General features: G+C 35.7%; 1 protein-coding gene across 4 annotated transcripts in view; it reads right to left on the bottom strand.

Moving 5' to 3' along the window:
* PRMT3 (protein arginine methyltransferase 3) overlaps positions 1-26,553 on the bottom strand; it is a 129,958-nt gene that overhangs the window by 102,821 nt on the left and 584 nt on the right. For 2 of the 4 annotated variants that reach the window (XM_082747368.1, XM_082747369.1), the window contains exons 2-9: positions 26,231-26,366; positions 24,577-24,659; positions 22,898-22,947; positions 22,170-22,272; positions 14,447-14,606; positions 12,965-13,109; positions 8,961-9,026; positions 7-128 (exon numbers count right to left, since the gene is read on the bottom strand). In XM_082747368.1, the coding sequence (XP_082603494.1) occupies positions 7-128; positions 8,961-9,026; positions 12,965-13,109; positions 14,447-14,606; positions 22,170-22,272; positions 22,898-22,947; positions 24,577-24,659; positions 26,231-26,366 (865 nt within the window). The remainder of the gene's footprint in view (positions 1-6; positions 129-8,960; positions 9,027-12,964; positions 13,110-14,446; positions 14,607-22,169; positions 22,273-22,897; positions 22,948-24,576; positions 24,660-26,230; positions 26,367-26,553) is intronic. The other 2 variants (XM_082747370.1, XM_082747371.1) reach the window with 2 other exon arrangements.

Here is a 26,553-nt window from a genome sequence, read left to right as displayed (position 1 = left end):
ATCTACCTTATGATATCCATTGCCTGGTAAAGTATTTCAGACTGATCAACTCCAAAAACTTTCTTTGCCCCAGCTTTAGCTGCAAACATAGAGAGAATTCCAGTTCCACAACCAACATCCAAAACCACCTGGTATAATAAAAAAACAGATGTTATTGAGAAGGTCTAGTATTTTAAGTTTTATTTATATATATGACATTACTGGGAAGGAACAGACCACAAAATTTAAAATTTTACAAATCAATGATAGTAATAATTTCTATTAAAAAAAAAAAAAACCCTGAAGATATTACAATATTTTGGGGGGAGGGGGATATTAGCTCTGTGCCTAACATGGGCTTGAACTCATGATCCCAAGATTGAGTCTTGTGCTCTACTGCTTCAGCCAACCAAGCACCCTGGTTGTTTTACATTCTCAATAGCATATCTGGCTATATTCTGCCACAATCAGATGCAACAATGTAAATTAAGAGATGTTTTATATGAAATACGTAATTTGTATAGACTTCATAGGGAAGTATTCTGTTTATAATTTCCCTACTGTATGTATGTATGCTCTAATTTAGGTTTAGTAGTTCTAAATTTTAGCCTAAATAAACTTTCTCAAGTTTGAAAGGCAGGAATTAACTTAAGCAGGATAAGAGCCTGATCCAATACAATTAACAAACGCTTATAAAGGAATCCTAGATGTAGAATATTGTCATATCCCCTCCAGATCCAAAATTAAATACTCAACTCATTTAAATAACACAGGTACATTAAAAATACATTGGCTTCTAGAATTCAGAACTTCAAAATATAAGTTTTAAAAATGATCCTCGGGGCTCCTGGGTGGTTCAGTCAGTTAAGTGTCTGCCTTCGGCTCAGGTCATGATCCCAGGGTCCTGGGACTGAGCCCCAAATCAGGCTCCCTGCCCAGTGGGGAGCCTGCTTCTCCCTCTCCTCCCCGCTTGTGCTTTCTCTCACTATCTCTGTCTATCTCTCTCTCTCAAATAAATAAAATCTTTAATAAGTAAAAAAAATAAAAATAAAAATGATACTCATTATCATTAGTGAAGGTAATAAGAATCAAAGTTTAAGATGATACTGGAGGAGCACTATGGGCGGCTCAGTGGGTTAAGCCTCTGCCTTCGGCCCAAGTCATGATCTCAGGGTTCCCGGGATCGAGCCCCACACGGGGCTCTCTGCTCAGTGGGGAGCCTGCTTCCCCCCCATCCCCGCCTGCCTCTCTGCCTACTCGTGATCTCTGTCAAATAAATAAATAAAATAAATCTTTTTTTTAAAAAAATGATGATACTGGAGACAGGTAAAAAGCAATTATTTCTAAATCAAGAATTGCATGTTATTTTCAGGATTGTATAGTGAAACCTGCAAAAACAAAAACAGGGCACCTGGGTGGCTCAGTGGGTTAAGCTTCTGTCTTTGGCTCAGGTCATGATCTCAGGGTCCTGGGATTGAGTCCCACATCGGGCTCTCTGCTTGGCAGGAGCCTGCTTCCTCCTCTCTCTTTCTCTGCCTGCCTCTCTGCCTACTTGTGATCTCTCTCTGTCAAATAAATAAATAAAATCTTAAAAAAAAACTAAAAAACAAAAACAAATTGCTGAGGACACACATAAGGCAAAGTACTCAGAGGTATACTACTCTGTGAAATTACTGAAAACTGTAGGGCCTTAAGTCTTTCATTATTGATGGTCTAAATCCTATGCACTTATCCCAAAATATGAAATGATTTCAGTATTCTGTAAATATTAGTGCAGTTAAGAGCAGGCATTGATCACAGTAATGGGATACGGCCACAGACAAGACCAAGCCCGTCTTAAGGAAGGGGAGATTCTCTTGTGGAGAAGACCAATGAATGAACAAATATAAAATAATGTCAGGTGGTAGTGTTACAAAGAAATTCAAGCACCAGAGTAGAGGTTAGAGCAGGGAAGAGGGGACACATCTTTTTTGAAATTTAAATAGGTCTGTGAATATGTTTCCCCACATGTGAGCACAGAACTGAAGGCAATAAAGGAGTATACTATGCAGAGTATCTGGAGAAGTGTCTTCTGGCCACGGAGGATATCAAAGGCAAGGCATGAAGTACCAGGCAAAGCCAGACCAATGGCTAAGCTGGGTGAGAAAAGGTGGAGGTGAGGTCAGAGGTTAAGAAGGCCATATCACACAGAACTTTTGAATTTTATTCTGAGTAATGGGAAGTTACTGTAAGAAAAACAGAACAAGAATTAAGAATTTTTTAAACTGTTCAAGAATTATTTTATTCTTCAGCTAGGTAATATAGTCAAATAGTTTAAATATAAAAGCTGTATTTCTTAGTTATCCTTCAAGAGACTTTCTATGCAAATGCACATTTTTTTCCTTCCCCTTCTGCCCTCGCTCCGTACTGCTTTTTGTATTTAACAATGTAATGTAGAGATCTTTCTGTATCAATTTACAGAACTTCTTTCTCTCATACAGTCATATAGGATTCCGTATTATGGCTGCACCATAATCTACGGACCTAGTTCTCTACTGATGGACATTTAGATAGTTTCTGAAATTTTACTAAGATAATCAAAGGTATAAATAACCTTATAACCAACTGCATTCACACATGAGTAAATATCAGAGAGAATATACATATTTGTAATCATGGCAGACATAATCAAATAAATTTTCTTCCTTGGGCCAATCTAACCAGTAATGTTTAAGTGCTGATGTCCTTACAGGTGAAAATAGCCTATGGAACATACAGTCACACTTTTGGCTATTTGCCAATCTTGCAAGTACAAAATAATAATATACTGGTCTAGTTAAAACATGTATTTCCATTATCATGAAATTTAGCATCATTCCTTACATTGTAGAGCCATATGTAGTTCTTTGTTTAGAAACTATTTACTTATATACCCCTCCTCTATTTTTCCAGTTAAGTTTTTTCTTATCAAATTTCTAATCAAAACTTTCTTTGCAAATCTTGTCAAACAACAATTCTTTGTAAGTTAAGGAAATTAAACCTCCATAATAAAACCTGGAATGTTTCTCTCAGCATATATTTTTTTAAGGAACTCTTGTTTTAGTAGCTATGAGAGATTATATTTTTAAAGTTTTTTTAAAAATATATTCATTCTGAGGGAGAAAGAGAGCATGAGTAGAAGGAGGGGCAGAGGGAGAGGGAGAAGCAGACTCTATGTTGAGCATGGAGTCTGATGCAGGGCTTGATCCCAGGACCCCCGGATCATGACCTGAGCTGAAGGCAGACAGTTAATTGATGGAGCCACCCAGGTGCCCCACATTAGCATATATTTTTGTCTTTTGATTCACTCACAGTGACTTTTGTTATGTAGAAATTCTTTACTTACAGTAAAACTCACCAATCATGTCTTTTATGGCTTCCTTCTGGATTTTCCTAATTAGACTGACCCTCCCCATCTTTCCTATTTCATCCTCATACATTTCCTTCTGGTATATTTATGGTTTCATTAATATACTCTGTTTTTATCATAGTTTATATTAAGAGGTATGGTTTCAACCTTACTTCTGTTCAGATGGCTAACCAACTGTTCCAACATGCTATTAAACAGTCTGTTTCCCTTACTAATTTGATATGTGACTGTTAAGATCTGCTGAATTATCTGTGTCCTTCCAAAATTTATATGTTGAAATCCTAACCAAAAGTGATGGTATTAGAAACGAGGGTCTTTGGGAGGTAGTTAGGTCATAAGGGCAAAGCCCGCACGAATGCAATTAGTACCCTTATAAAAGAGGCCCCAGGACAGATTCCTCTCCGGAGGAAGAAGGCATTTTATGAACCACAAAGCAGGCCTTCACCAGAATTAGACAGTGCCATGATCTTGGACTTCCCAGCCTCTGGGAATTTCTGTGAGAAATTTCTGTTGTTACAAGCCACTAATAAGTTCATGGTATTTTTGTTACAGCAACCTGAATGGGACCCTGGAGCATTAAGTAAAAATTATGTATATATTTTGGATTTCTATTCTGCTCCATTAGTTTATATAATCATGTGCCAGTAACTATACTGATTACAGAAGCTTTACAGAATGTTTTAGTACTTAGTAAGGCTGGTCCACTCTCTGGGCCACCCTCACTACAAAATTTTTTTCACAAAAAAAATTTTTTTCTGGAAAATTTTGTATATTTATTTTTTTCATAAGAACAAGAGAATAAACTTGTCTAGGCTTTTTAAAAAAACTTAGTATTTTTATGGGGATTGGGCTAAAAATTCTAAGTTAATTTAGGGAAAATGGACAACTTGAGTTTTCCTACTCAAGAACACAGGCTTTCAGTTTGTTTAAATTAACTATCATGTTCTTCAGATTTAAAAGTTTTTTTCATTTTAGCCCTGCACATTATTTACGTTTGTTCATATGCATTTTATCTTCTGTATTGTTTACTGTTATGAATGGAGTGCTTCATTCCACTATATTTTGAAAACATAACTTACTAGTACTGACTCCAAAAGAGAGAAAATCTAAACAGCTTGATTTTCACTGAAGCAATAAAGTTGTCAAAAGTTGACTATTCTGTGACTCCTATCTTGTGCTCCTCAAAGAAGGACAAGGCCCAGATGCTTTCATCCGGAGAGAATCTGTACCCCGTTTGAGTTGAGTCACCACATTTTAACTTAGCTACTTTAACAAAAAAAGTTAAGGATTTAAAGATGGAAACTACATGTCATTGCAAACAAAACTAAAACATCTTCTTAAGTTACAAATATAATGTGTTAACCACAACAGCAAGAAAATACTATAGTAGGTAGCATATATACTTACAGTACATTAGTTTGAAATATATGACATAAAATAAAAATGGAAAAATATGTAACACAATCGTGTTAAAAGTGCTAAGTTCCTAGAAACTTTCACTGAAATAAAGTATCTGCAAAATTTCAAAATTAAAAATAAAATGTCAGTGTGGAATTTAGAAGTTTGATACTGTAGTATTTGGTAATGGTGACTGGGAATATCAACAGTCACACACTGTTTATGGAAAGACAGGCTGGCAGCACTAATACCATCTAAGGTATAAATAATCTTTTTTGACTCAGGAAGTCTACTGCTAGGAATTTATCTTATTATTGTACTCTTACATATATTAAAAACAAATTTAAGTATTTTATATTTTTAAATGAATTGTTTCTAGTATTAAAAATTAAAACTTATGGACATTCTTACATTGGACATATGAGCCAGTGTTAGTAAGGAATCATCTCTAAGGAAAGTTGCTGAATAAAGAAAGCTTAGTATAGAAGAATATATATTATACACTCCAATTAAAGTATGTGTTCTTTTGTAACACTATATACACACACACACAATTTATATACACATGCATACGTGTGTGTGTGTGTGTGTGTGTCTTAATGCTCATTTTGCAAATGAGGAACACGAGAAAGTTTCAGAGAGAGAGAGAAGGGTACAGGTCAGGATCATAAAGTGGATAATTTGCAAAGCTAACATGCAAACATAGTTCAATCTGCTTCTAAAGCTATATTTTAAAAAATATAAGTCAAGCAGAGAAAGACAACTATCATATGATCTCCCTGATATGAGGAAGTGGTGATGCAACATGGGGGCTTAAGTGGGTACGAGAAGAATCAATGAAACAAGATGGGATTGGGAGGGAGACAAACCATAAGTGACTCTTAATCTCACAAAACAAACTGAGGGTTGCTGGGGGGAGGGGGTTTGGGAGAAGGGGGTGGGATTATGGACATTGGAGAGGTTATGTGCTTTGGTGAGTGCTGTGAAGTGTGTAAACCTGGTGATTCACAGACCTGTACCCCTGGGGATAAAAATATATGTTTATAAAAAATAAAAAATTTAAAAAATATATATTTTTAGTTATATATTAATTACTTATTACACCTAGCTCAAAATTAGGTAATAAACTAAAAATATAATCAAAGGAAAGTAAAAATGATGACAGAATAAACTAACATTATTTTATAAAATGTTGAAGGAATTGGATTCCTTTTTCTGAAGAAAAAAAAGGAGAAGAAAAAAAGTGAATCAATTTAACTATAGATAATAATCAAAAGCATAGTGAAGGCACTTAACTGTGAATTTCTTCAATGGATAACAAATAGAAATTATGAGTGCATGATAACACGATTAAATGCCACCCAAAGTTAAATTAAATCTGAGAAACCATATGGCCTCCACAGGAGGTTTGTGAATTCAAACAATAATAAGAAAGGAATAGGGGAAAGAAGGCAAGAAGGGGGGTTGAGAAAGAGAAGCAAGGAAGAAACGCATTTGTAATTATAAGCACCTTTTTGAAAAATAAATCTCTACTATGCACTACATAATATGATATAGAAGCTAGGGTTGTATAAAGTTTGTCTACATAATACAGATAAAAGCAAACAAAAACAATGTTAATAAAACTTAGGAAAACAAGTTATTTCATACATTTAAACAAGAATTAGATTTAAATAATTTTATGAACATATTCTATCATGGCACACAAAAATCATATGACTAAATATGAAAAATAATGTCAATTAAAATATAATTAATTTAGAGTGCATCCCACTCTAATTATTCATTCTATCCTAAAATAATGGTGTTTCAAGTGCAGTGGCATAGGCTTAAGGGCACCGAACTAGGAGTAAAAACCCTCAGGTTTGTTTTTATTTTAGCTGCCTGTTTTAGGGCAGGTCAATTAACCTACTGGTCTCAAATATCTACATGTGCAAAATGAGATAAACACTTGCCCTGCCTAGTTATAGGCATATTGTACAGTGACAATGACACAACATGTTTGAAAGCAATATATAAATTATCAAATGCTACTTAAATATATGCTAGTAAATTTCCTAAATCTGTAGCCACAGTATAATAAAGAAAAGTATCCCACATCACTTAAAAATATGAAAGCTCTAGATTATTTAATATTGTTAATTACAGAAATTAAACCATGAAAGTGTTCTAAGGAGTTAAAAATTGATAGGTATAATATTTTACATTGCAGTATGCTTTTGAGAAGCCAAACTAATTACACATTGATTAACTTAAATGAAAACATTTTAGAGAAACTGCTAAGGAAAAACAGTCCCGAATTATTAATAAGCTGTTTTCTGACTTTGGCAGATTTAACATCTTCAGTAGGAGCAGTAAGTAAAACACAAAATAACTGAAACATTATCTATTTTCCATGGGCATGTATTTTGTCTGAAAATGTGTAACAAATATATATAACATTTCTATAATACCATTAAAATAAAAAACGAGATGCAGAAGTGACTGTGTATGTCTATGAATCACTAAGATGCATTCCATACATGTAGAAATATTCAGAATTACTTAATTTCTCAGTAAATAATCTTCTAATTACAAATATTTATGCATTTCCAGTAGAGTCTTGGAAATTTACTGGAAAAGATGCTTCTAACTTAACTTTCACTTAAGTAATTCTTACAGTATTTATATAAAAAAGTAATATGAAAAGATGGCTCAAAAACAGTGCTTTTGCAATAAAAAAAATCATAATATCTCAAACCATAAGGGATTAAAATGATTTCATTTTACAGATGAGGCCCAAGGAAATCACCCACTTCTCTAAAATTATTATTTATCTGGTTCCTGAGAAGGCAGGCAGGACTAATGATGCCCAGACCAGTACATGCTTAATTTCTCTACAATATATTAATGAAAAAAATAAAATAAAAATCTGGGCACAGTCTACCTACAAATATAAAGCAAAATTTTTAATAGTAACACATTTGCTTCATGGGAAACAAAATAGTTTTTAGGACATATTAAATAAATCGTTCTAGCACTTGGGTATAAATATAACAACTATAAAAAAATTCTTAGTCTCTGCTGTAATAACATGTAAAAAGCACACAAAAAAGCTAAGTACAAAGAACTGATAAAAACCAAGATTTTGAAAATGAAATCACCTATTTGTGTATACAGGGGATCAGTAAATACAAAGAAACACATACTGTCATAAACCTTTCATTAGGTAATGCTTTGGTGAAGATATCAGAGAACCATATAACTTCCAACTGTCTAACTCAGTTAAGGAAAGGAAAAGGATTTTTTAAAATATAAAGATTGCTTGCCACTGCTGCAGTATCATGTAAAGCTTATAAAATAACCTTTGAGATCTATCTTTTAAAATGAAGGTGAAAGGGGAATTATAAAAACCTGGTATGTTATCAATATACATGTTCCTGAAGTGCAAAGGGTGGGGGAAAATTCCCAAACAAAGTATATATGCAACAGAAATGATAATATTTTTTTACTAAATTAGTGGACTAATTTTCATAAAAAAGAACAAACAGAAAATCTGAAGTTTTAGGTAAACATGCCAACATAGAAAAGGAGGGAAGGAGGAAGTGAAGAAAAAAGGAAAACAATTCATAAGGGAGGAAATACAAATAACAAAAATTTCTAACACACACACACACACCAAGTGTGAAATTCCATCTTTGAAAAAACCTGAAATGGTATTAAGACTAAATATAAAACACAAAGTGTCTTATAAAGGAGTAGATGAGGTCTTAAAAGAAAGCACTTAAGTTCTACCTTACAATATTTGATCCTACTTATAATTTCTTAAAATTATTAATTTTTAACTAATTAACACATACTAATCACTAAAAGTATGCTTTGGTACAGGGCTTATCTGATAGATTTGAAATGCACAGGAATAACAGTACATCAACAATATGGTTTAAGCAAAATAATCTGGATAAGTAAAGTTTACCTAAACCATGTCACTGTAATTAATGAATTTCAATTTAAAAAAAATCTGTAGACTGTTTGACGGCACCAATCAGCATTTCTGCTATCAGGATTCTGCACCACAGAGAAGCGTCATCAAAGTCTCCCATGAAATAAAGCCAGAGTACACTAAATCAACTGCTAGCACAATGAGACCCAAATGAGGACTTCTATCACCCAAGAGCCTTGCGAAAGGTACAATTCTGTAGCCAATGCTACTCACCTTGTCTTTGAAGATATGTGGATTTTGATATATAAAATCTCGGTAACTTTCTGTTCGTACTTTGTCCTAGAGTGGAGAAAGAAAAACATTCTGTTTATAAGATAGACTGAAAATATAAAATTTCTAGGAAGATATTTGTTATTTTATCACACATTGCTAGTTTGCTTGGAAAGCTAAGCTTAATTTCTTTGTCCTAAAAGAAAACAATAAAAAATAAAAATGCCAACAACACACAAAGAAAATTACTGAAAGTTGGATAAGGTCTAAATTCTTAAAGATGTACACATTTTTGTCTTGATATGTGTTATCATTTCAAGACTTCAACTGATAATTAAAGCTAACAGAAGCTGAACATGATGTTTCGCTCCATCAAATAGGGCCTGGAGTCTAGAGCCTGACAATGTATAGTAAAGGGAGTCTACTAGGTTAAATGTTAAAATGCTATGTTAAAATATGGGAGAAAAAGAGCCAAAACAGATAGATGTTAAAAGTTGTGGTTACATATAAAAAATGAAGCCACACAGAGTATGCTTTTTCTAAGAAAGTCACTGATCAGCACATATCTGATTTATAATCCTGTTTTGTTTCTAGAAATGCCTGTAGTAGGAAATGATGCTTAAAAGCCTATAATCCCAAAGGTAAATCATTTGAGCCCTGCAGCTCACATTTGAGACTTCTACACTCTGGAGTCTCACATGACCTGAGACTGACGCAGGCATCAAATGTGAACATTTATTTTAGTTCATGAATAAAGCCTTTTAAATTACTTTAGCTGAGACACATACAGACAGCAAATTAAGCAGTAAGGGCCTCTGCTGCCAAGTAAATAAAAATGAGCACAATAAAAATAGAATAGGAATTCCAGCTTTAGGTTTCACACTAGGTAAAAAGAAATGTTACAGCAAATACTATGATATCAAAATTTATGCAATCCATACTCTTCAAAAAACAATTTTAGGCCAAAAAACCCCCAAACCATATAATGCCTCAAATTAAAAGCCAAGTTTTTCTACTTAATTACAAGATATAAAAAAATGGGGAACTGCAGAATTAATTCCATGTTTTCTGATGTAATTATTTCTAATTGCTTTATATAAAAAATGTATACCATTCCATACATTTGTCATTCTTATACTCATCTTGTACTACAGCCAGTGATTTTTCGTGGGTAAACATCAGTCTAGGAGGCAGTCACTCAGAAAGCTCTCGCCAACCACACTGCCTCACCACTGCTCCAACTTGATCACAAGCACCCGAACGCCTGTCCTAAATCCATGCACCGCTGCTCCCTCAACTACAGTCCTTCATCCGGGCTCTTTTTACAGATCCATCTGCTTTCATTCGTGTGCAATAAAATCCAAAGTATACCAGAGTGCCTTGGGCATAGCAGAGCTTCAGTTTAGTCAATGAAGTTTTGAAAGGAAAAACACTAAAAATGAAAATGCAAGCAAATAAAAGACTAGCACTCATAACCACTTGTAAAAATGTATTCTAAGAAAACACAAACACTTCAATACAAAATAAGATAATAGAAATTTTAAAAATTATTTTTTTCACCTGCCTATTAAAACTAAAGAACACAAAAGAATATAATCAGAGCTCTAATACTAAGAAGCAACATCATTTTTTAAGACTAGTAAAGTGCCATGGAATTATTCCTACAAGTACAAGAAAAAATTTAAGAATGAGACTACAGAAAAGTATATACTACGAATTTTATGTATATATAACAGTATGTTTTAAATGTATGGGCTCATGAAGGTAGAAGGAATGCACGAGTCGGATGAAGATACAATCAGAAGAATGCAGTAAAGAAAAATTATCTAATGGTACTATGATCTGTGATAAATGTTTACCAGGATGAACAATATTTTTCTTGGAAAAAAAGAATGATACATCTCAGATTTACAACATTAGTCAAGAATGACTGTTCTTCAAAAAGATAAAGTGGCAAAGGATTTTGAAAGTTCATGTAATCCATCCTTCCATCAGCCGTTATCTCTGGAATTCAAAAATGTTATCTTCATCTGAACTCTAGAAAGTAAGATCACAAAGTACCTTTATTTATAATTATAAGCACAACATATGCCATCACTGAAATACCTGAGACTAAGCAACCAAAAAATCCAAATACTCTTCCAATAAAAGCAAGGCCAATTCTAAGGATAAAAATAAATCCTATCCATGGTTTCTCAATTTTAAATTATCTATAAATATCAAATGAGATTGTGGTAATAACACAACCTTAAACAGATTATGTGAGATAAGAATTGCTTTGATAAGAAACAGAGTATTGCTTGATACACAGAATATTTCCTACTCACCCACAGTAGGTAAGTTAGCAAAATATAAATTGGATAAATAGTTCTTTTTGCATGGAATATATGCTTACTTCTTATGAATACTTAATCAAGTCATTCCCAAGGAGAGGTAATTACATTGTGTAACAGCTAATGGGAAGTGAGGCATGGAAAATTCTATTAATAGGGATTCTTAAACGATTCTCTAAAAGGGAAAAGGTAGCACTGAAAACTTCAAGGTGTTATCAACATAAGGAATTTCTTAAATCCATATGTAAATCAAAAGGACTTAAAGATATATGACCAGGTGTAAAGATCCTCTAGTTATGGATATACAGCTACAAATGTCCAGGACAGACATTTGGAAATAAGTAGTCAAAATGGATTTCCCTGATGACTGTATCTAGGATACGTTTATGTCTCACCTACTTGGGAGTCTCAGTAACCTTCTGTCTGAAAACCCACACAATTTCCATACTAAAGGCATTAAAGGTTCATGGCATTTAAATTGACGGAGTGATTTAAAATGACAAACATGGGCTTAAGTGAACCCCTTAAAAAGAATTCTAGACACAATAAAATTAATTTTAACAAAGAAAACAGAGTAAATCAATTTCTTTTAAACAAACTCACTCCGACTTAAAATAATTTATCACTTATAACTGTTATTTATAATGCTATGCCATTACCCAAGTGACAACAAAAAGCACAACCGACTGTGACATGTCATTATTAAAGAAATGACATGACACTGCTTTAACAGACCCCAAGTAATTACAATTACTATTAATCAGGAGACCTTCACCCTGTGAGCTTGCAAACCTGACTCAATAAAATACATACATGTTATTATTAAATATCCCTGGTTATTTTAAATCTATCTGTCAGAGGAACATGGTCTCCAGGCTTTCCAAAATAAAACAATCTTGTGAGGAAGAATTTAGGAATGCATTTTTTTGTTGGTTGTATTTAAGAAAAGGCAGTGGCATCTAAAATTCACAGAGATGAACATCTAACACTTTCATGAAGTTTTTTACATTCCAACACTTGTTCTACTGTAGTTTTACCAAATTAAAAAATTAGATGTTACTATTTTATAATCTATAATACATAGTCAAATGTGTAATTACTAGGTATGGCTAGAAGTATATTTTATATGGACATTATCATTACAAAAATTAAAACCAACCAAATTTAAAAACCTGATTTGACCAATTTAGGAAATTCTACATATCGATGATTTCAAATGTAACAAAGTTATGCTATGACAATTATAAAAATTATTTACAATTTAACTTTTTACCAAAAAATTATTTGCCCAAACCGAAGTCAATATTACTATTTAAAACACTAAAATTAATCATCCCCTTTGTACATTAAAAGGCAAATGTATAATCTGTTACTATTTAATAGTTGCTCTTGAGAAGATGAAAACCAGCAGCAGTTTTCTCCAATGTTTTATTTCAAGCAAAAATAAAGATTTCATAAAGATTAAGAATGATCTTAAATCAAATTTACAGTGGCTGTGGTGCTCCTGTAGTCTTTTCAACCCAAGATGCGCTATTAAGCACCAAAGAGATTTAAAAAGCAGTTCTAAGAAAACACCAAAAAAACCCAGTTCTCCTACAGAATATATACTAAGAACTTGTTTCATTCGGTTTTTCCTTTAGTACAGATTTGGAGCACTTTGTGCTCTTTTCTAACCTTTAGCATTTCTTCATGTATCCCATAATGCCCGTATGAGCTGAAATAAACGCCATCCTCATCTTCCTGGAGGTCTGCAATGGCAGTAGTAGATGACGAGCAGGTTCTGACATCTGCGTTCATCACAAAATCCTGAGCAAATTGTCTGTAATCAATTTGAAATACACCCTTGAGACAGGTTTATTGGACCATGAAAAAAGGAAAGGCTAGAGGTTGAGGGAGAAGAAAGGGAAGGGAGTCTGGTATGCAGTGTGATGAGCCTCTATTTCAACATTCTCTCGAAAGCAACGGAAGGCTCCCCCTGCTGGATCTTAAGCAACAGCATATGCAAACTCGGACGTAAACATGCCTTCTTCGAACCACAGAAACACTGCCAACAGAAGATTATAGCTGTTTGTACCTTTCAACTGAACAAAACCATATTATTTTTATTCAATATTATTATTTCTATTGTTCTAAAATCTTATTTTAGGTGAATGAATCAGTGTGATATATTTCAACACTATTAATGTTCTTTGAAACCACAATATTTCATCAAAGGGTTATATGGGCAGAAAGTTGACCCAAATTACGAATTATTTACCTACACCACCACCCACTGCAGCTCTAAAACTCCATTCCCTCTCTGATGACAACATATTAAGTATCTATAATGTATGCATGGGGGGAGATGCTAAGGGGGGGACAGACAGTGAAGTTGTTGTTGGTTACTAGATTAACCAGCATAAAATCTCAAAAAGGAAAGGGAACCACAGTCAGCTACATTTTGTTCCCTGGACATTCTAGCAAACCATCAAATGGGTACTGAGGGAATGGCAACCAACTTAAAAAATCCAACAGCTAAAGCTATACTTTGGGCAATACAGAATCTCCGGCCCTACTTCAGACCTCCGAATCAGAATGTACAGTGTAACAAATTCCCAAGTGATTCACATGCACATTAAATTCTGTGAAGTATATTCTGTGAAGTAAACCAGCAGAAGGCTAATTTACTCACTGGGCAAAATCATCTTATGTATCTTGTTTTCTAATACTACATAATTACACTTTGGTTCTTTAAAAACAAAAATTTCAACACCATATTGTCCCCAAACCTAAAAAAATATTAATTACTCCCCCTTAAAAGGCTAGGAGAAAAAAAGTAAGTGGAAAAATCTATTAGATTCTATTAAATTACCAAGTAATTCAAAGGAAGGCAATATCAAAGAACAAAAGCACTCAAGAGGACAACACTCCTAGAACAATAACTGTAAGCACAAAAGTAATTACAAAGAATGGAAAACAGGCAAAACCACAAAATTCTGTTAATCAACTATAACATAAAAAATGCTGCATACCATTAATTAACTTAAAATAAATTTAAAATTAAATACCTACATTGTACTTTCCAATACATGGAATGTTTTACCATATTCCACCTTATTATTAGCAGTATTATTGGGGGTTCTAAATAACTAATATTCTGTAAGATTGATAAATTACTTCATTCTTTGCAGATCCTCACGTGCTCTAGCTAATGCAGCTTCAGCAGACAGTGCCCTGGTTTCCATATGTTTCAATTTTTCAACAACAGATGTGTTTTCACTGAGTCCATTGGGGTATGAGAATGGGACTGACACTGGTTCATAAAGATCTTCTACATCTAAGAAATAAATGGACATTATTATCAGGCCATCTTCTGACAATGAAGCAAATATAAACATATTATCAATAAATATATAATAAGGGCCTATTATGCAGCCAACTGAGAAATAGTTGTAGAAGTACTTCTAGTTAAATAAAACTTTAATATCCAAATTGTTTCCATTTAAATTTAAAGAGCATTCTGTTAGTCTAACTTTTTCATTAGGTGGCTAAATTAACCATATATTAAAGCATTAATTATACTGAACCAAACTCAGGAAGAAGCAAAAAAATGGAAGGAAAAAGCCCTAACATTTATTTTTTTAAAAGGTTTTACTTATTTATTTGACAGACAGAAATTACAAGTAGACAGAGAGGCAGACAGAGAGAGAGAGGAGGAAGGAGGCTTCCTGCTGAGCTGAGAGCCCGACGACGACGCCGGGCTCGATCCCAGGACTCTTGAGATCATGACCTGAGCTGAAGGCAGAGGCTTTTAACCCACTGAGCTACCCAAGCGCCCCCTTTATATGTATTGATCACCAGATTTCTTCCAAGTACACACATTACATCTTGTTTCTTCCTCAAACCTAAGATATAAATATTTATCCCTATTTTAAGGCATGGGAAATATAAATTTCAGAGAAATTAAGAGAGCTGCCCAAAGTCATTTGGTGATTTAATTAAAAAAAACCCAAGATACCAACCCATGCCTGCCTTCCCAGCTCATATTCTCCACCACACTAGTTCCCTTCTCAGACTCTGAGTCTTTATCTATAGAATAACAGGCATTCATTTAGATATTCACTAAGGACAGTGTGTACAAAAGAATTCTATACATTCAGTAACTTTTTTATCCTAGGTAATGGGTAGTGTAATCTATACACCAATGTCTTATTGCTGGTATTATGACATCCTAATTCCTAATATCAAAAGACTTAACTTTAAGTCTTGATGTATAAACTCATTAACTTCCACTGAAGAGCTAAGAACTCTGCAAACAGAAGTTAATATATGGAGTTAGTGACTGTGGTCAAAATCACAGTGTCTATTAATCAGTCCAATTAACCTTCAGATCAACTTTAAAACAATAAAAATGATGCAGATATATTTTCTCTTCAGTACAGCACTGGAAGAAATATGGCTTTATTTTTCCATATTCAGTTTTCAGTTGTGACACAGAGTTGAGAAAAAAGAACTAAGCTTAACAAATACATGAGAATACAACTTAGAGACTAGAGCCTACATCGAACTTCTTCTAACAGCACTAGTACAACATGCCACTAATCTCCAATTAGTCTGGCAGAATACTGAATCACTGTTTTAAAACAACTATAGATTCATTTGCTGTTTACTTCACCAAAAATTAATGAGAACAACAAAATATGTTAAGGACAGTACACCATATTTTCTACTTCTTACTACAGCTCATTTTCAAACTTCTTCAAACTGTTTACAAGCCAGCTTGTTGGTCTAAATTACAGATGAGAACTGAACAAAGAAATTGATTTCTTTGTTTCAGCAAGTTTCTATGTTTGCTTTCTGCTGCAATAAAAGAGTAATCTTTCAACATTAATAATATGTAGATAATCATATAAAGGAAACATTGGAAAGGAGAAAGGATTCAGTCAACATTAAGATCCATAACTACAATTTATAAAAGTCTAATTCAAAGTTCTAAACCATATTCAGGAAGATGAATTTCCATATCTACATTCTGTCTCTGGAGGTTCACATCTTCATTTTGGCAGCTGAGAACTACCACAAAGGACAGTCAATTCATCAAGAAGGCATCACAATTATAAATGAGTATAAACCTCACAAAAACAAAAACTGATATAAAAATATATGTTTATAAAAAATTAAAAATTAAAAAAAAAGAAAAAACCAAAAAAACCCGAAAACCAAAAAAACAAAAACAAAAACAAAAACAAAAACTGATAGAATTAAAAGGCAAAAACAGATAATTCTTCAGTCATAGAAATGTAAATACACCCCTATCAATGACTGATGAATTAGAGAAATTCAAAAACATCTAAGAGATCACAACTAAAATATCCAACACCTTGAACTATTTCTAGACTAGTGGACCCAAAAACTGTATCTGACACTCCCGTAGAGTACTGATTTAACAGTCAGTCTGTCAACTTGAGTTTGTCTGATGTTTTTTCATTATTGGAATAAAGTACAGCAGAAAAATGATGTTGTATCCTGGTGCGTTTTTCCAAGGTGTCAATAGTACTTATTAATGGTGATGTTAACCTTGATCAGTCAGTGTGGGAGTGTCTGCTGGAAAAGTTAACATCTCCTTTGTATTTAAAATTTCTTGGGGAGGGGCGCCTGGGTGGCTCAGTGGTTTGGGCTGCTGCCTTCGGCTCGGGTCAGGATCTCACGGTCCTGGGATCGAGCCCTGCGTCGGGCTCTCTGCTCCGCAGGAAGCCTGCTTCTCTCTTTCTCTCTCTCTCTCTCTCTACCTGCCTCTCTGCCTACTTGTGATCTCTGTCTGTCAATTAAATAAATAAAATCTTTAAAAAAATAAAAAAATAAATAAAATTTCTTGGGGAGATATTCTGAACTATGCAAATCCTATTTCATATTAAATTTTTACCCACTGGGGGCGCCTGGGTGGCTCAGTGAGTTAAGCCGCTGCCTTCGGCTCAGGTCATGATCCCAGGGTCTTGGGATCGAGCCCCACATCGGGCTCTCTGCTCAGCAGGGAGCCTGCTTCCTCCCTCTCTCTGCCTGCCTCTCTACCTGCTTGTCATCTCTCTCTGTCAAATAAATAAATAAAAAATCTTAAAAAAAAAAAAAAAAAGATTTACATTTGGGGCGCCTGGGTGGCTCAGTGGGTTAAGCCGCTGCCTTCGGCTTGGGTCATGATCTCAGAGTCCTGGGATCAAGCCCCACATCCGGCTCTCTGCTCAGCAGGGAGCCTGCTTCCTCTCTCTCTGCCTGCCTCTCTGCCTGCTTGTGATCTCTGCCTGTCAAATAAATAAATAAAATCTTAAAAAAAAAAAATTTTTACCCACTGATCTTAGCATCCATTGGTGCATCTTTTCTGCAAGTTATTACTACGGTGTTTGCATAATGGTCATTTTCTCTCTTCCCTTCTAAAAAAGCAGCTCTAGGTTTGAGCTGCTCCTTCTCCATATATTTATTTAGTTGATTACATCGGTATGAATTCAGGTATATTTACTATCCTAGGAGCTAAAACCCAACACTATCACTGTGTTCCTCAAATTACTCCAGATTTGGCCATGAAGAGTCCTTCACGTTGGCTCCTGTATTCTCGTGTAAGTCCCCTCTTCCCACCCCCACCCCCCCACCTTTTCTTTTTAAGCACTTCCTTACTCTGTGGCGCAAACTGTTCCAGACTCATCTTTTATCGCCCTATGCCATCCATGGAATCAATCACTTCTCCAAACTTTTTAAAAATTTTTTATTGGACAATGGTGTTAAAATCTGGGCAATAGGCACGTTTACAGCTACTGGGGTTTTTCTAAGCTTTCTCAACAGAGCCAGGAAATACATGTGTGTATACTGACCCACACATGCACAGACACCTGTATTCCCATACCTATGTGCATGTATATTGAAAACTGAGTTGATACTGATACCTCTGATTCCAATCTATCACTACAGGACTCATTTCATCCTTCTGTACTTCCTTATCTGACACCTCCTTCCCAACAGTGAGAAACCTAGCTCTTATTATCCATAATATATTTACTTACTTGTCCATACTATTACAGACAATACATAATCGCAGAATTGCTAGCTCAAACCTTACGAGAAAAACCTTTACTGACTAGATCACAGAATTTATGTAGTCTCTTTTGCAATATCCAGTCAAGATTTTAGTGACTCAAACAACTCTTTCCTTCCCACCCCCCTTCAGCAGTTACATTAGTCCTGTGTTAATACAGCTGAGTTCATTCGTTAGTGTTTTTATTCCATTTTGCACCACCACTACCCATATACCTCCTGGTTGCTTTATTGGTTTTTTTTTTTTTTAAATTACATGAAGGCTATGAGAAATAATACTTCTGTCCTAAGAGTGGGGGCTATACAGAAGGTACATTCTACAAGAAATGTCACTCCCCCATTATCCCTGTTACGTCTACCCTACTGTGCCCTTCTATCGCTGTCCCACTAAACCCCATACGTAACTGCTCTCTTTAGTTTCTAGTTTATCTTTATTGTATTTCTCTTGCACAAATGAGCAGACACACGCATTTTCTCAAATCCCTTCCTTTCTTACATGAAAAGAATATCATACCATAGATACTCCTTTGAGCTTTGCCTTTTCTTATTTAACCTTATGTCTTGGAAATCACTCTATCAGTTCAGAGAACTTGGGTTGTGGTTGTTGTTGTTTTAATAGATGGTGTGGACCTACCAGAGTTCACTCAACTACTCTTCTATGTATGAGCACTTAGGCTGTTGTCAATATTTAGAAATTACAATGTTACCTTGAATAATCTTGTGTACATGTATTTTCAGAATGTTGGACGTGTACCCTCAGAGCAGATTCTTATCTGTGAAACTGCTGTGTTAAAAAGGGCACATTCAGTTGTAGTTAGGTGTTGCCAAATTTGCATTCTACTAGCAATGTATCACAGTGCCTGTACCTTCTCTGTCAACAAAATACGTCATATTTTAAAAATATTTACTGGTCTGATAGGTAATAAAAGGTATCTCACTGCTGGGCTACTTTTGAACTCTGGTGAACTGTCTCATCTGTACTTTTTCCTATTGTTCTATCAAGTGTTTGATCCTTTGTCCCTCAAAGTTTAAAGGTTCTTTGTTTATAAAAGAATACTGACACTTTGTGGAATATTTTCCAAATATTACATTGTATTTAAAAAAAGCCCTCATTTTATTTACTCAGATTTCATTAGTTTTTCCTAACATCCCCTTTCTATCCCAAGAGCCTATCCAGGATACTATAATTCATTCAGTTGTCATATCTCCTTAAGCCCCTCTTAGCTATGACAATTTTTCAGATGTTTCTTGTTTTTGATGACCTTGATAGTTTTGAGGAGTACTAGTCAGGTAGTTTGTAGAATGACCCTTACTTTGTGTGTCTGATGGATTTTCATGGTTAGACTGAGGTTATTGGTTTTGGGGAGGAAGACTAGAGGGAAAGTGTCATCACACATCATAAAGAGTTTATAACATCAACGTGATTTATCACTGATGTGATTATCTGGCTATGCTAATGTTTACCAGGTTTCTCTCTTATAGCTACTTGGCCCCCCTTACACTATACTTGCATTGTTTATTTTCTTAGTCATCTTTTTTTATTAATTCGATCATCTTTAAATCCTCAAAGCCTAATACTTAGCAGATGCTTGATAAATATTTATTGAAAGGCAGTGGAGATACAGAGGTCAATAAGCTTGGAGCCAAGATAGCAATGCCCTTCTCTTCCATCTCTCTCCACCAAGGGCTAGGAGCACTATTTGAGAGAACGCAGGCAGCACACTCAAGGACATGCCCAGTTCAAGTTCTCCCTTTTTTACTGGCCTCTTTGAGTGTTCCAGTCGTGGCTTCTTCCTCCAAACTCCTGTAGACCTTATTTATTTACTAGTAACAATAAATTCTCCTTTATTAAGCAGTTAACCCTCTGACAGGTACTGCACTAATATGCATTATCTTCTCAACAATTCTATAAGGTGTCATTACCACCTTTTTACAAATTAAAGCTGAAGGAAATTAACTTAATATTCCTGTTGGAGAGTTAGATTCATACTGATCTGCACCCACAGTGACCAGCATACAACAAATATCTGTTGATATAACCTCTCCCTCTTCTGAACAATACTACCTTTTCTACTTCTCACAAAACTTATCATATCTGACCTTATAATGCAAGACAGACATTTAAAAACAAAATACTCTTAAGACTGTGGCCTCCTTATGGAAAGGAGTCATTTCTTCATGTTTCTAAGGCATTTGATGTACCACTTTTAACCAATGAGTGTTCATTGGATGATTTTGAATTTAGGAAGTCATGAAGAGCACTTAGTGGGCACTTTGTCATTTATCAAAGAGATCACTTTGTTCACTCTGGGGAGAAATGAGATTAGAGAGAATTTTTAAAAATGGGAAAAAATCAACCCGGGACTCACCAGATTTTGGAGCCAGAAAGAATCTCAGATGAAAACTTAGTAACAAAAAGTTCTGTCCAGGGTTAAACAGTTCCTGAATCCAACATTAAGGTCCTAACTACTACATCACAGTACCATACAACTTAATGATTGTCCTTCTCAAGGAAATGAGTAGTTTTCTACTCATTTTCTACAGCTCTCACTAATCAGAGAACTGCTCAAGTCCACATTGTCAAACTTCTGTATGTGAAGGGACATGTCCTTTTAGAATGGTCTTACTGACCTGAAGAAAGCAAATGCTTTACATCTAAATACAGTATAAATAAGGGGAAAAAAAAGTATTAACCCTGATAAGTTATAACAATAAAGTATCTATAAGAAGCCAATAGAATTTTCCTAAGATCCTTGTTTAATAAGAAAGGAATGAGCTAGGGTGCCTGGGTGGCTCACTCAGTTAAGAGCCTGACTCCTGATTTCGGCTCAGGTCATGATCTCATGGGTCTTGGGATCAAGCCCCACCTTGAGCTCCACACTCAGTAGTAATTCCGCTTGAGATTCTCTCCCTTAATCTCTCCGCCCACTCACATGTACACACTCACTCTCTCTCTCTCTCAGATAAATAAATCTTAAAAAGAGTAAAATAGGAAATGAATGAATGCACAGAGCAAATAAGAAAGCTATAGTCAAGAAATGAAAGTAGCCCTGCCACAAGGAAGGCTGTAGAGTTAATGTATGTAGATGAGCCCTTGGAAATTCAAGTGGAATCTGTTTTGCATCAAAACAAAATCTCAGTAAATTAGGTGTCTTAAATTAAGTCAATTATCTGATCTAAATGCATCAGACAAAAGCAGCAAATATTATTAAAACTACTTTAATGTTACGTTGAAGCAGAAAAAAATTAAAAAATGATTTTGAATCAGTAGATTTAAAAATTTTGGTTAATTAAAAATAAAAACTCAGTTAATTTTAGTTAAGTTGGCTAAATTAAAATTGTAGTCAATTTTAGTAGACTAAAAATTAGTCTACAATTAAAAATTATTGGGGTGCCTGGGTGGTTCAGTGGTTAAGCATCTGCCTTCCACATGGGTCCTGATCCCAGGGTCTTGGGATCGAGCCCCACATCTGGCTCCCTGCTTCTCAGGAAGCCTACTTCTCCCTCTCCCACTCCGCCTACTTGTGTTCCCTCTTTCGCTCTCTGTCAAATAAATAAATAAATAATCTTTAAAAAAATTATTTTCTCAAGAGTCCCTATTTTCAGAACACCTTATATACAGTATTAAAACAAACTTCTACCTCTAAATTTCTCTCTAGTAATGGTCACTGTAACTATCAAACAGCTTTCGTACTGAAACCAACTACCTGGTAAAGTTTTTAGAGAATTAAGGAGATGATATATTTTCTTAGAAAACTTAACCACCATTTGCCATTATAAATGACCCTGTGTTAAAGAAGACCCAGTAGGTTCATCTTACCAAATTGAAGTAATAAGTCATCTTCTAATACTGGCTTCAAATACTCTTCTTTCTCCCAAGGCACTGGGTTGTATATGGAATTCATATACTCAACTGTAGGATTCTGGATGTAAAATTAATTGCATGTTTTTTCATTGTATATAGTCACAACACCCCCGCCCAGCAAAAAGTAGAGAAACTAAGCAAAAAAAAAAAGGGAACCATGTCTACCTCACAAAAAAATCTGTATTTAAGGAGTCTATGCTTCACCTGTCCTTTCATTAACTTGACTGGATGATTGCTTAGATTAAGCAATATGGTTTCAATGCACCTTTTTATTGTTTCGATTTGGGGGAAGTAGCATCATAAACATTCATTGGAATAGAAGCAAAAAAAGGACTAAGTATCTGAAAACTAGAACAAAAAAACAACCACAGTACTTGAAATCACACTAGTAATTATTTCTGATTCAGGGAAATCCTGTGTTATCAGTATTATCTGACACTGAATTATTTTTTTCACATAGCACCAATTCACCTCTTGGACATAGTTAAAAATGATACCTTACTAAGCATGGTGTGTATTCATTTACTTGGTGCTTGTTATGTTGTACTAGTTCCTAATGTCCATGATTACCCCAGTATGATTACATAGCAGTTCTTTGTATTCTTCTAAAATCAACAGCCCAACAGGAACTGTGGTATTTCTTTAGTTTCCAAACAAAACTGTAAATTAAGCTACTGACTTACCTTGAGTCTAATAAAATTTATTAGCTTAATGTATCCATAAAATTCAAGTCCTAATGAGGAAAAAAAAAAGATAATTCACCTATTTTAATATGCATTTTGTTTAAATGACATATTCTATAGAGGCTTCTCTGATTAGATAATAAAATATTTCTGTTCTCTAAACTACAACTTTAAATATTTTGAATTTCTCATTAAGAATTAGAAATAGCAACTTTAAAACTTCTGAGGGGTGCCTGGGTGGCTCAGTGGGTTAAAGCTGCTGCCTTCGGCTCAGGTCATGATCTCAGGGTCCTGGGATCGAGTCCCACATCGGGCTCTCTGCTCAGCAGGGAGCCTGCTTCCCTCCCTTTCTCTCTCTCTCTCTCTGCCTGCCTCTCCATCTACTTGTGATCTCTCTCTGTCAAATAAATAAATAAAATCTTAAGAAAAAAACAAAAAACAAAACAAAACAAAAAAACACAAAAACTTCTGAGTATTTTGATTGAGAAACAGCCACATGGATAACAATTTCTAATGTTTTTCTTGCATTTCTGAAAAAGTAGGAAATTAATTTTTAGAATTCATATCTTCATTTGTAAGAACAATACAAATCAGGAAAATTCGGTTATAGACTTTAACAAGTATTTAGCAGCTGGTATTAGAGCCCAAAGTCTCTAAATCCCCTATTTTTAAGGTGCCTACCAAATTACAATTTTGCCTGGGCATGTAGTATTCAAATGATACACCAGCTTTTACATTAAGTGATATAAATTAAGATACAATGAGGCTTGTTCTCTTTCCAGAAATGAAGCACCATTTAAAACATGGAAAAGCAACAGGATATCCAACCAACTGAGTATTATTTGTTGTGAAAAATGTTGTTATGAGAAACATAACAGCACTAAAGATGTTTTATAAGCATAATAGCATATAAAAACCTCTATTTGTTAAGTAAAAAAAATTAAAAAATTATAAAGTATGATTCTAATTTAGTTTAAAAATGCACATCAAAAAAAAAAACAATAAATCACTCATGTCTTATAAAAGCAGCCACAGTTGAATTTATGATTTAAAAAACATTTTATCACACATTGAATGTCTTTTCTAGATGATAGCAAATACAGAGACTAAAAAAACCAACCCTGTATTTAGTTAATTTTAGTGGAACAGTGTAGCTCTTTTGCATACATTTGAAAGAGTAGACTTCAATTATAAGAGAAGTATGTTCAAACACAAGTTTCAAAAGAATCATCTAAATATTTTGTTTACCACCTTAACTTCATCACTCCTTTTTCTATACTCTTACCAAACTCAACCTTTTTGTCCTGAAGTTCATGATATGCTTTGAATTGGTAAGTTGTCTTTTTTCACAATGACCCACCTCCTTTTCCAAAGTCCACCTCTATCCTTGCTCTCCCTAATTCTAATATGATAAAAATGCAATCATATGCTAAGGTTACTTTCTTCCCCCCTTTTAGTTGTACAGTCAATATAAGCTTAAATAGAGTGAATCTCATCTAAAATGATGATTTATAATTAGTCCTCCTTCGAAGGCCACTTGTCAAAAAAACTTCGTAAGGGAGGTTTTGTTGTATTTTTCATGACACTGAACTTGTGTAGGAAAGAAAAGGTCTGGAGGAATACAAAGTTTGAACTTAAATTTCACAACTAAAATTTCCTTTATTCTAAAAAATACTCACCATGTTTATGGACCATGTTATCAATATTAAATTGATGCTCAGACTTACAGTGTGAAAATGTTTCTTCAGCAGATGTAAATAACCTGAAAAATCAAACCATAACTTCATGAAACAGTTCCCTCAAAAGTCTAAATATTGATTTCAGGTGAAATACACACTCCCCCCACTTCTGCTAAGTCCTGTTTTATATCCAAATAAGAAAAAGCAAACATACCTGAAGATGAGAGGGACCCAGCATTTTTAAAGGGAATTAGTACCTCTGTGTCCCCTTGTATACCCTACAAACTACATTTTAAATGTCCAAGTTAATTTATTTGCCAAATAATAGCACTGAATTTATCAAAAAGCTTTTAAGGATGAGAACTCCCTTTGATAGTTTCTGTCAAGAGATGAAAACTCCCTACAGCAGATTTTCTGCTCTGTGTCAATGCTGCTTCCAGCGGCTTTGAACTGTGAGAGCTCAGACTGCTTTTAGAAATAAAGCATAACATGTAATTGGTACAGCTGGCATACTCCCAAAGTGCTTATTCCAAAGATGACCTTGCAGTGTTCTGAAAGTACTTGTGTTACAGACACTGTGAGGACCAAGCCTCTTCATTAGGCGACCTGTGAAACTGATACCGGAGATAGGAACACACAGCAAGGAGCTACCTATCTCCTCGGCAGACCTAGCACCTATGCAGCCGCTAGTTTTCAACAAATGTTTACCTTGTTGTACTTAGACGGCTTACCACGAAGTACACCCCTAACGCTCAATGAACGTTATTTTAGGACCACTGGAGTGTAGTAGACATTCTGTACCCACGCAAATGGCGCTACGTGGGAGAACAAGGACGAATCAAGAGGAGCTAATATGCCACCCATCAGCACCATGCCTAGATTTATGGGAAACTGGAAAATGTTTGTTCAAGTAACACTGGCCCGTGCCAAGCAGGCCTCTTTCACACCCACTGCCAAAAGGCTGACCAGAGTCAAAGCTTCCTGAGATGAAAAGGCCGAATTTTAAGTGGAAAAACGTGGATTTGGATATACGAGAAACCCTTTGTTGAAACGAGTTACTGATACCATAGCTTCTTTCTCCCTAAGTGAAAAGGGCATCAGGTTTCTTTCCCTTCAAGAGATGGCGAGCCCCTACCTAAGAAAGGGGATTCTTCAGATGGCTCAAGTGGAAATAGTACACCTGAGAAGCTCCGTCCTCATTAATGAATTATAGAGCGATAAAGCTGGCAGGGCCCTGAGGGATGATCTGGCTTAGTGACTGGCAAACTGATCTCATTAGAATCATCTCAGAAAATGCCTTTCTAAAAATGTCAGATTCCCAGGTCCCACGCCTCATTTGGAAGGGCGGAGGCGCCGGGCTGAGCATCCTTTGAAGTCTCAGGAGACCAGGGCGCCCCGCTAGACTTGGGAACCACAGATTCAGAGTCCGCGCACGGGGAAACTGAGGCCGGCGGAAGAGAAGCTAGAATAACGTGGTTTCCAGGGCACGGCTCTTCCCTCTAGAGCACGGTGCTTCCTTCTCAGCAAACCCTCACTCCACACCAGGGCTCAAGGATTCGTGGGCCGCTCGGGCCGGGCTTCGGACGAACGGACCCCCCGGACGCACCGGGCGCGGGGACCCGAGGGGTGGCGCCTGGCCCGGAGGCGGACGAACCTGTCACAGAACAGGCAGGGGGTCTGCTGCTTGTCGTGGGGGGGCTCGGCATCGTCCTCATCCTCCCAGGCGGCCTCGTCACCGCTGTCGGACAGCTCTGGCAGGTCGTCCTCGTCCTCCACAGCGCCCCGGCCGCCTAGCACACGCAAATCATCAGCCCGGCCCCCGACGGACGCCAGCGCGAGCCGCGCGCACGAGGAGCAGGGTGGGGGGTGCGCCGCCCTCCGCCCCGCTCCCCCGCGGCCCTCGCCAGCGCCTCCCCCACTCCCAGCCAGGCCCCACCGTCCCGTCCCGTCCCCGCAACCGGGACGGGCAGCGGGAGG

Source organism: Mustela nivalis (genome assembly GCF_964662115.1).
Source record: "Mustela nivalis genome assembly, chromosome: 9".
In the NCBI taxonomy this organism is placed as follows: Eukaryota; Metazoa; Chordata; class Mammalia; order Carnivora; family Mustelidae; genus Mustela; species Mustela nivalis.
This window is presented reverse-complemented; position numbering and strand designations above follow the sequence as displayed.